Consider the following 11,602-nt stretch of genomic DNA (forward strand, 5'->3'; position numbering starts at 1 on the left):
ACAAGATGAACAAGCAGTTAGAAAAGTACATGAAGTACCAGCACAGCTATAATCCGTCTCTCTTTGCTCACCTTGGCCTTGACGTCCTCTAGCCTGACCGTTGCTATGGTGCCATCTGTGAGCTGGGTCCGCAAGTTCTGCTCTGTGTGGTTCTGCAAGCACGGGATCTGGTTTTGGTTCTGGTTCCGCTGGGACTTGCGTGGTCTGAAGAGTCTCTTTAGTTTGTACTTGATCACCTGACCCATGTGTTGACATCACAATCAATAGGTTAAAAACTCCTAGATAGCAAAGGTTATCAGATGCTTTCATCCAAAGGAATAACAACCACAATCCATTGCTTTCTCTCTTTTCTGTCAGTATAACCGCATATGTATTCCACAAGGTTGGTGCTCTTACAATTACGATATTTCAAATTTGTACATGGCCTTTGCAAACACAAAGCAGAGTAAGAACGGAGAACAGTACCTCATAGATATATTCAATAATCTCTAAAATAGTGAGAATGCTCGCTCCGATGAAGAGACCCATCTGTCCGCCGATGTCACCTGGAACAATGAGTGGAGCCAAGCACAGTAAGGTGTGTGGGAGTGTTCAGGGGTCAATCGTTAGCCGCTAATTCACTGTGGAGCTCAATGAATTACACTGTAATTCGCTGTTGCCACAGGCGACAAGAGTTTGTTAAATTCGAACTGTGGTTTTGCAATTCTCATAGACATACACAGACTTCTCTGAGCTGATGGTAAAACGGTGAGAAATTGCTTAACAAATGAATTATTTGTTTCGGTAGAGAGCCATAACAATTAGGACAGTGCACAGTCAGCTGGCAATCACAGCAAAACAAGATATCATTACCGGTTATCATTTTGTGATTATGACCATAGGCCACAGAGCTTGTTGTATGTAACTCCTAACAATAGTCTACAGCTACAGGCCCTAAAGCCCCTGCTGTCACCCTGCCTAACACCTACCTAACAATCCGGCCACATCGTAGGCTTTCTTCTGCTCGATCTTTTCATAATTCAGAGCCTCAAAGAAGATGTCCAACACCAGGAAGTTATCTCTGCAATGTCCAAAACAAGACGTGGTTTAGAAAAACAACAACTGGACCACAAGCAGACGCACAGTGGATCTTAAATTGATGCAAATTAAACATTTTCCATGAAGGGGGAGGGAATTAGAGAGATTACTAACAGGGGAGTGGCAGTAATTAGTGGGGAACTCGGCATAATCTCAGTGTGGAGATTTTGTAATAAGTGTGGCCATACACAGCACTGCATTCAGCCCCCCAATTGCATTTTCACTGTTTAATTTAGCTGTCATGCAAACACAATGGCCCTGCTACTCTGCAGACAGAGGAATGAGAGGCAAAGCAATAATTATGGAGAGAAAGAGAGGCCAAAAAAGGGAGAGAAAAAAAACAGCGAGAGAAAATTGGACAGATTTATTTTTTTTCTCTTAACCTTAAAATAATCACCAAGAAAATGGAAATCCTGCTTTTTAGCCATTGTGTTCTGCAGCTCATAGAAAAAGACAAAGCTGTATGCGGAGGGCTCTGCTGGAGCGTTTTCAGCGGCTCTAATTGCTGTTTTTAGGGCTGTCAAAGGATTGTTAGGTGCAAATAGCATTTAATGGATGTCCTAGAGTAGACGTTTCTGTGCTTGTCTCATTTTGTAAACAAATCTGCTGAGAGCAACAAAGATGCAGATACATGTAGATTTTTTCCTCCGCTTCCAATTACTAATGATTTTGCAGGGCTGCATGACACACATGTTTACACACACACACACACACACACACACACACACACACACACACACACACACTGGTATACATGTGTGCTCTGCCTGTGCTTACTTGATATACTCCTCAGTCTTGTCGTATTTGCGGGACAAGTATCGTGCAGACCCCCGACTGGGGATTTTGACCATGGAGAGCTCCTTCCCATAACGCGTGACATTGCAAGGCGTCTCACAGGGACATATGTCTCCCTCATTCTTCTGTAGGGAGGCTGTAAGCAGGACAACAGACAGGACAACTGAATGAATCATGGACAGGATGTCATGCATACATGTTTACTGCAATCCCATCATTGGAATCCTTTTATTAATATATGAGTATAAGAATGGGCTTTTTTATGCCTTTAATTTGACAGGACAGTGAAGAGAGTGACAGGAGGCGAGTGGGAGAGAGAGATGGGATCGGTGAATGACCCAGGCTGGAATCGAACCTGGGCCCCCGTGGGCATGTGGACCTGAATATGGGACGCTTGCACCACAGCCCCCCTAAGATTATGGATTGTTCCACAGATGGGTAGACCAGTGACCAGTAGATCACTCACATATTAGTTTTTCTCGATTGCTTTGATGCACTTGATGAAAGTTGGATCCACTTGATCTTGAGCTTTACCTTTTTAGCAGAGCAGAAGTCATCTCTTGCAAATACATTTTCATTGGTTTAACTCATGTTTCACATCCTTTTTCAAATCATTTAACACAGTTCTCATACAAAGACTACATAATCCATTGGATTAACTCTGAGAAACAAATGGAAAACATGTATTCACAGCTAATAGATATTGCTTGCAAACTAATGAACTTGTAATGTCAATGAGCGAATGTCCTTTTCAGAATTCTTCAATTAGGATTCATTCATTCATTATCCATAAGAGATACCATGTCTGTTCTGTGTTGCTATTTGCAAGTATGGATCTAAGGCACATTTATAGAAAGTACTGTATTGCCTATTTGGTGAAGACAGTACACAAGTCTAGGTGTTTACTGTAGGTCTTTTTCAATAACAAATGACAAGTTGTAGTTCAATAAAATTTGTCTTGTCTAGGTGCTTACTGTAGGTCTTACATATCAATGGCAGTTCTTGGGAGGAATTACTGTAATACAATTCATTTTTATTTAAACATGAAAAAGAAATGACACAGATATAGCAAAAATCAAGGTGAAAACTCCTCATTATGAGAACAGTGTTTTGCATTTGTACAGTGTCTAATGATTGATTGAAAGCGAACGGTGATTTGACTACAAAATTAGCTTTTGCTTTTGAGAGTGTTAGAGTCTTTTGCAAGCAAAATGTGTCATTTTGGCCAGAGTGGTTCTGTTTAGACCTGTGTGTTAACTGTTTTGACAATGTGATGTCAGAGTTGACGCAAGCATTACAGTAAAGCGATAGAGAAAAAACTGTATACAGGGCTTGCAAACTTACGTGCAGGACAGAGACGTGTGATCAACTTTGGTCCATCTACTGTGACCAGTAGATCACTTACATCTTATACAGGGTGTAGGGTCAACAGGACAGTCAATCAACTTTGGTCCATCTCTGTGACCAGTAGATCACTTACATCTTATACAGGGTGTAGGGTCAACTTACGTGCAGGACAGAGACGTGTGATCAACTTTGGTCCATCTACTGTGACCAGTAGATCACTTACATCTTATACAGGGTGTAGGGTCAACTTACGTGCAGGACAGAGACGTGTGATCAACTTTGGTCCATCTACTGTGACCAGTAGATCACTTACATCTTATACAGGGTGTAGGGTCAACTTAGGGGCAGGGCAGAGAAGTGTGATCAACTTTGGTCCATCTACTGTGACCAGTAGATCACTTACATCTTATACAGGGTGTAGGGTCAACTTAGGGCAGGGCAGAGAAGTGTGATCAACTTTGGTCCATCTACTGTGACCAGTAGATCACTTACATCTTATACAGGGTGTAGGGTCAACTTAGGGGCAGGGCAGAGAAGTGTGATCAACTTTGGTCCATCTACTGTGACCAGTAGATCACTTACATCTTATACAGGGTGTAGGGTCAACTTAGGGGCAGGGCAGAGAAGTGTGATCAACTTTGGTCCATCTACTGTGACCAGTAGATCACTTACATCTTTTACAGGGTGTAGGGTCAACTTAGGGGCAGGGCAGAGAAGTGTGACAAAGAAACTCTCAACAAGTGGGGAAGAGAAAAGAAAGAGGTGGAGGAGTAGGTGAGCATTAATGACAGGAGAAGGGGAGAAAGGATTGAAAGAGATTAAATGAAAGGATAAGAGAGGACAGGAGAGAAGAGGAGAGGATAGGAAAGATGAGGAGAAAAAGAGTGAGCAGAAGAGGGATGGAGAGAGAGAGATCAAGAGGAAGAGAAATGGGAAGGATGTCTTACCCAGAGCTTTGTCCACACACTTCACTTTGCTGGGAGGGCAGATGGCAGCTTCCCCTGTGGATAAAACAAAAGAGAACACACATTATTATGTACCTGGTGATGGTGTGTGTGTGTGTGTGTGTGTGTGTGTGTGTGTGTGTGTGTGTGTGTGTGTGTGTAATCGCGCGCAATAATCATGGGAATTTGCAAACCACTGCACTTCCTGAAAGTGTGAGTACAGGTGCGATTTTGAGTTTTCACTTCTTGCTGTAAAAAGTGTCATATATGTATGTGTGTGTGTGTGTGTGTGTGTGTGTGTGTGTGTGTGTGTGTGTGTGTGTGTGTGTGTGTGTGTGTGTGTGTGTGTGTGTGTGTGAGAGAGAGAGTGGGTGTAGGTCAGTGTATTTGTGTCTGTAAGAGAGAGGACAGAGAGAAAAATGTGTGAATGTTGTATGTGTGTGTGTATGTATGTATGTGGTGTGTATGTGTGTGTGTATGTGGTATGTTTGTGTGTGTGTGTGTGTGTGTGTGTGTGTGTGTGTGTGTGTGTGTACCTGGCATATGCACCATCCTGCAGTTGCACTCTGCCATCACCTGGGCACTCTCACAGCTGAGGCGGCAGGCACTGATGCTGTAGGTGTCATAGCCCGGCATCACCTGCTCGGAGGACGCCCGGCAGTTACCCCACGGCTGGGGCAGGTAGGTCAGCTGTTTTACATGTGTAAGAGCATGTGTACACACACACCAAATTATTATTAGCTAAATAATTTAACATGTTGAACATCTAATTTCCGTTGTTACAGTAATATTGAATTCAATTTGAATTCAATCCCATTCCTTTGGGTAATAATTGCTTTGGTGGCTACATTAAAAGTTTTCTGTCAGTTTTCTTGTCATCTTGCAAGAAATTGTTGTGTTTGTACTAGAAGTATTAGGCTCATTGTCTTGGTATTTCTCCACAGGTATTTACCAGGTTTGGGAGAAGGCCAACTCCACAATGCCCTGCAAAGTCGAATGACCAAGAGCGTACTAAAGCAGTAAAATCTTGGTCAAAGATCCAGTAGCACATTTTAGGCTTAAGTGTAAATAATGGATAGCATTTACAATCTTATCAATTGCTGGCTATTACAGAGCAAATGTGGAGACATAATTTGATGTTTCTATGTTCTGTCTGTACTTGTTTTGTGACAAATAAGATCTTTACATTATAAAATAACAATTGCCTTACACATATAGGTAAATATCTTCAATGTTGTCGAAGGCAGTTATTACATTGCAACAGCATATTCTGTATTTTTTGGTTAATTTACATTGCTGTTCAGGTCACTTGCAACCTGGTATGTAACCTGAACATTTTAGAGGATGCCCAATTATACAAGGGCACTGAAACATTTTATTTCTATTATAAATAATAGATCACATGTCCAATAATAATTTCCAGTCTAGAGCTTTGCACAGACACATGACACACACCCTCTGTTCCTGGCAGGACACAAACGTCTGGAAGCCTGGGGAGACTCCGAAGCCCAGCTGGTGGATGTAAGGGGGTTCATCCTGACTGTGGATCTGCACCCTGATTCCTGCCTCTAAAGAGGTCTCATCTTCAGGGGATACAGACAACAAGACATGAGAAAGACAGAGAGAGAGAGAGAGAGAGAGAGAGAGAGAGAGAGAGAGAGAGAGAGAGTTAGGTAAAATTAAGTGTGAAGGCAGCATATTTTAAGCCCTGAATGATCATTATGCTATATGTATGTAGGTCTACAACTTGACATAATGAGTGTTATAGTGGGGACAAATCGTTCAAAATTAAGTGGGAATCCTCTTCTGCAGTGGCTACACGACACAGCCCCCCACAAAAGCAATAAGAAATGGAATGTTTCGAATTTAGACTCCGTTCCATAAAACTTTGTCCTGTGACCAGGCCCGGATCTAGACTGGTCAGATTGGGGTGGGGGCAAATATAATTTTTGAGTGGGCACAATGAATGGACCATTTTCCTAGTAAACATCATGTAGGCTTTGATTTGCAGGAACAAAATCGTTGTTTGGAGGAGTGGGAGGAGTACTCTGCGAGCAATACAACAGAGAAGGAGGGGTGAGTTTGGACACAATTTCAGTCAGTCAGCCACATATTAGGTTGGGCAGAAGACACATTTGAGGACCCCCCTATTAAGCCTATTTGGAGAGAGAGATGTTTAGAATGTGACAATATGTCAGTCATCGTGTGAACGAAAGTATGACTAGGCGTAGGCTACTTGTTCTGAGCAAGTGTTGTCAATGAACAGGCTGTGAAACTGTTGGCTAAGTTACAGACAGTCATGAACAACTGATGCTAATTATCTGGGAAACATTCTCTATAGCAGCAGTCACGTTGTCATTGTTTGTGTCAAACAACTTGTGGATTTGTTGTAACATTAAAAGATGACATACTCTGTGCTGAAACCATGAACTGATGCTCGAAGCTCCAAGGTGAACAAAACTTGGAAGAAGTAGGTAACAGGTTCATGTTCAATAATTCACGTTCAACAATTCCAGATTACGCGTTTTTCATTGGTTGTTGCGTTAAATCTTACCCAGATACAATATAGTTATTTTCTGATTGGCTATTGTGTAGCCCCTCTCGTTATTTTTATTGGCTGATAAGTGGCAGGCTCAACTCCAGGGGAGACCGGCTTGATTCCTGCCAGTTCCATAGTGAGAGCGGCGCGGCCAGAGACATTTTGGGCGCTGCCGCAGCATATTAAATATATAAATAGTTTTTCTGCGTGAGAAATACAATGTGTGGCGGGAGAGCGTGACAAAAGACTGAAATGAGTGACTGTCACGCTCAATGCGTGACACTTGAGAGCCCTGTGCATGTGACATTGCATTTGGGCTCAGTTAATCCCATAAAGATCATACATTTTTATACATACTATACCGATTAAATTAGGCAGGTATGCTCACTTGTCTCCCTCCAGATAGGCAGGTATTCATCCTGTTCTATGTCTAGCATCATCTCGAGTCCGTTGCCCATACCACCCTGCCTCGCTCGTTTCGGTGCCGTTTTGTTGCCGTTGAAGGTGTAGCATTTCCCATAGCGTGTGTACACCTGTAACAGAGAAAATGGTGAGTGCACCTGACGAATGCATTTTGCATCAAGAATGCATACAATTTTGATGTAGGCCAACCAAATATAGGCCTTATACATTCTGCGCCACACACGCATGCCATTTGATTACAGACAGCACGAAAGCGGTTTGCATTAGGCCTATAAATAGGCTAAACATCTTCCTTAATCTTACACAGATCATTATGTCAGCTGATTTATTGCAATCAGGGTTCTAAATTAACACCCGCCAACCCGCCAAATGCGGGTTAAAATTAATTTTGGCGGGTGTTAATAAAAACTTACTAGCCAGTTTGGCTGGTGATGCATGAGGCATTACGTGCTCTCGGTCATATATCCCCCTGGCAGTACTTCCTACATTTCCCATGACCACTGTGCCGTAATGCTACGTGATGACGTTTCATACGCCCATTGACTGCGCGCAGTTTGGAGAGAAACCAGCGCGAGAGACTGAAACGAACGGAGCGTCTACCAGAAAACTCAAGGAATTAGAAGAACGAACGGAGACAGAGCAGGGAGCAGAGACTGAAAGTGGAGGGAGTTAGCCAGTAAAGTAAAGTAAAAAGTACATAACACATGTACATAACACAAATACAGAACACGTTACGAAATATTAACGCAATTAACGCATTGTGTTTACCTAGCCTATGTCCTTTGTGGGGGGCTCATGTCATGTAGCGGAGGCCGCAAAACCTGAAGCAGCTAGATCGTTTATTATGACCGCCGCTAGCGAAGCTGGGATCGTCATCTACTTCCTGAATTTTTGGTCAACGATACCCAGGACACCGAACCACCGGGGCACATGAAATTTGGTGGGTATGTAGCCCCACTAGACTTTTTACGGAAAAAGTTCGTTTGGTCCCCGGGGGCCACTCCCCCACCGCGCTGGGCCCCCGAAACCCCAAAAATGCTGTTTTTCCTAAATAACTACCTGAACCGTGGCACCGAGGATGAAGACATTTTTATGGTATGTTGGTCTCAAGGGCCCACATCCACCTAGCCCATAATCACTCATTTGTGATTTGCACCCCGTAAAAAATGAAAATGCAATATCATTCTGCTTTAATCGCCCCTCTCTTCAGTTAAGATGTTCAGAACTGCACCAAATTGTATGTGTATGATTAACCTGACATTCTCTGGGGGTATGCCAAGTTTCGGAGAATTTCATCCATTTCATCCATAATTTTTATAACTTAAAAATTAAGTTATGTGTACAATTAGTGACTGTACACTCATTGGGCTGTAGATAGTGGTGCACACATATACACACGCACACACACACACACAGGTACGCACATACCATCAGTATCGGCAATTACAACGGCCGATACATAATTACAAATTCAGTAGGATTAAAGGAAAACCAAATATTCATCATAATAATAATTTGGCTGCATTTCCAGTATTGGCGTCACATAGTCGTTTGTCCACCAGATGGCGCATCGTTGCAGTGAAACGTAAATCTAAAGTAGGTTGGAAAGACACTACGCTTCCTACAAGGACAAGACTGTACTGCTGAGAACGTCTAATAAGGGTAGGATGATTTCTGCATGACATGTAATTCCCATTTCTTCTTGAAGCCGAAATAAATCTGCGAATGTTTATCGGACATGCTTGTTTTTTACTGCAGGTAGGCTATGTTAATCTTAAGTTATATCAATAGCCTAGAGTAGGTAAAATAATGTTACCGTTAGCATTGGTTGAGTGATAGAGGCCAATTTGATTATTGATGTATTTGTAGAAAAACATAAATGCGTTTATAGGCTACCAAGAACATTGATAACAGCACTAATTGCATCTTTCGACTGTCATCTCATTTGCTTATAACCATAACTTAGGCTACTAAAAGGGAGCTAAGTGAGTTAGCCACAACACCTTCGCTACGTGATGGTTTTCTAATGAAAAATATAGGCTACCTGAAAGATAACCTGATGATGCATCCTAAACACCGGGCTGGGACATTTAGCTCAAAGTCTCAAAAAGCATCTGAGTCAACGTTCATTCCCAAACACCCATATAGGCTACTTCAATCCTCTATTTTCAAATGTGATTCAAGTAAGGAAGAGCCTGGCTCAAAGGAAAGTAACTAGGACTGAAACTACATAAATTCGTCCAAAGTGAATAATTTTGTCAACTTCCGCAATGTAGATTTATTAACGCACCCGTGATCTACATCTCCATTTAAACCAAATGTTTTAGAGCGCACGTTCAGCGATGTATCCAGGGCAGGGCAGGGCTGTACCTACACATATTTGTTGCACGTGCTACAAAAATCATTCTTTGCGATGGATGATTTAGTACCAACGTTACACCGGTCCAATACAGTTTTGCCTATGGCTATACCGTGAGACTGAGACGTTGTTTGTTCGAAGTGTGTTTAGGGTGTGAGAGGGGAGTCGATGTGCTTTGATTTCAGCTTGGTAGTAGTAGTCTATGCGATTAAAAAACACGTGTGTGTGAAGTATCCAAACAATGATAACACATTCATTATGGCTGCTTTAGCCATAGACCTTGAGCTACTGTACAGTGGGTTGGGTTCCATTTAGAAGTGTCGATTTCCGTGATTCACACAGCTGCGTGAAATGTATTACTACTGATATGCAAAACTATTAACTTTTCGCCAAGAAACTTGGCCCGTTAAAATGTGTATGAACAGTCTAGCAACGCATTTCATGAAGGCCCTTTTGGACATGTCAGTTATTTGCACCACTGGGTAAAACGGCATTTTGTTTTAGACTACTGGTATTTAATTTGTGCATTGACAATAAAGCTGAATATCATACGAACTAGATGACTAAACTTATGCATATGTAGAAGAAGAAACATTCACAAAAATCCATGACATGACCTCTCTTCTTGATAGCTGTTGAAAACTGCATGGAACTGACAGGGATTGTTTTGTTTAATAATAAATAAATAAATACATTATGCTGCTACCTTCTGCTTTTCCCAAATACAATGTAGCCTAAAAGTGTACCTTTCATCAGTCCAGTTGCAATGGATGGACTGTGATGAACTGCCCTACTTGTGATTGTTTAGATATTTTAAAGGTTTTATAACAATGCTACAAATTTTTTGGCAAGTGCTACAAATCTATTCACCTTTGCAGCGCCAGTAGGCTAACTTGTGTGCGGCCCGCAAACACACATTCCAGACAAGCATACACAAAAGTTTCAAGAGTGGGGGATGGAGTAGAAGATGAAGACAAATTCATTTATATGATTTATTTTCGCGGAATGGATGTACAGGACTGAGCGGCGGTCATATTTTGTACCGCTATGTGGTACATCTAGTTTTATTGTCTATAGCTGAAGATGGAGAGGAACGTGAGAAGCGTGTATAGGCGAAAATGATCAGTTTTAAAAAGTTGCCTGATCAGTGATCACCACCACCACACGCATCACGCACTGTGCGTAGACAGAGGAGGGAATTTAGCCAATAAATAGTAGGCCTAGCTGGACTGCAAACTATTTTTTACTCTTGTTAGTGATAGAGAAAGTATACAATGTAAACATGCACCAACAGCATGTTACATAAAGATGATACTTTTCAGGTCCTCTCTATAAAGATCCAAATTGAACGTAGGCCCTATGCTACTGCATTTAATTGAGAACGCGTCTGAGCACACGTGAGAGGGAGAGAAAACGACTTCCAGCTGGCTTGTCATTGTTGATGATAATTGATATCTCCTTTTTATTAAGTTAAGATTAAACTAAATGCGGCGGTGGTTAGGTCAGACTTATGGGGGCGAGAAGAGGAATGAAGCAGGGGATGAGGATATCGACAAGAGAAATAGATATAGATAGTAGGCTATCCATGCCAACAATGTTAATAATGATCAAATGCATGAGTTTATGACACTCATCTCATAAACTCATAATTCTCTTATTTTCACCAGAAATAAATTGGCTAGTAGAAATTCTGATTGGCTAGTAACTTTAGAAAGTTACCAGCCACATTGGCTGGTGATCAAAAAACTTAATTTAGAACCCTGATTGCAATGCCACAACTTTGCTACACAGCAAGTAACCTACAACACATAACTTCTTCAACAGTCCATCTTGGTCCTTTTGACGTGTAAGGTAAACAGAACTATGCAAAAACTTCTGGTTTCTCTCGAAACATGGCAGGCAACCTGTAATTTCATCACCAAGAAATTCTAAAACAGGTGGCAGCGCTCACGTGCAGATCAGCATCACGAGATTTCGTGATCATACTGGAACAAGTGCCAAAAACGGGCTTCCAAACATAAATGAGTTGCATTTAGACCAATGTTTTTGCGACGGCACATTATTTTTTCTCAGCAGTTTTTCCTCGTCAGTCATAAATCATGCTAGTTAGCTTTTATG

At 41.8% G+C, this 11,602-nt stretch overlaps 1 protein-coding gene across 2 annotated transcripts in view; it reads right to left on the reverse strand.

Moving 5' to 3' along the window:
* Positions 1-11,602, reverse strand: part of LOC125288500 (acid-sensing ion channel 4-A-like) — a 59,444-nt gene that overhangs the window by 2,358 nt on the left and 45,484 nt on the right. For both annotated transcript variants that reach the window (XM_048234911.1, XM_048234910.1), the window contains exons 2-9: positions 7,091-7,235; positions 5,619-5,746; positions 4,700-4,853; positions 4,167-4,220; positions 1,855-2,008; positions 969-1,060; positions 466-545; positions 72-236 (exon numbers count right to left, since the gene is read on the reverse strand). In XM_048234911.1, coding sequence (XP_048090868.1) covers positions 72-236; positions 466-545; positions 969-1,060; positions 1,855-2,008; positions 4,167-4,220; positions 4,700-4,853; positions 5,619-5,746; positions 7,091-7,235 — 972 coding nt within the window. The remainder of the gene's footprint in view (positions 1-71; positions 237-465; positions 546-968; positions 1,061-1,854; positions 2,009-4,166; positions 4,221-4,699; positions 4,854-5,618; positions 5,747-7,090; positions 7,236-11,602) is intronic.

Source organism: Alosa alosa, chromosome 23, assembly GCF_017589495.1.
Source record: "Alosa alosa isolate M-15738 ecotype Scorff River chromosome 23, AALO_Geno_1.1, whole genome shotgun sequence".
NCBI classification, from domain to species: Eukaryota; Metazoa; Chordata; class Actinopteri; order Clupeiformes; family Clupeidae; genus Alosa; species Alosa alosa.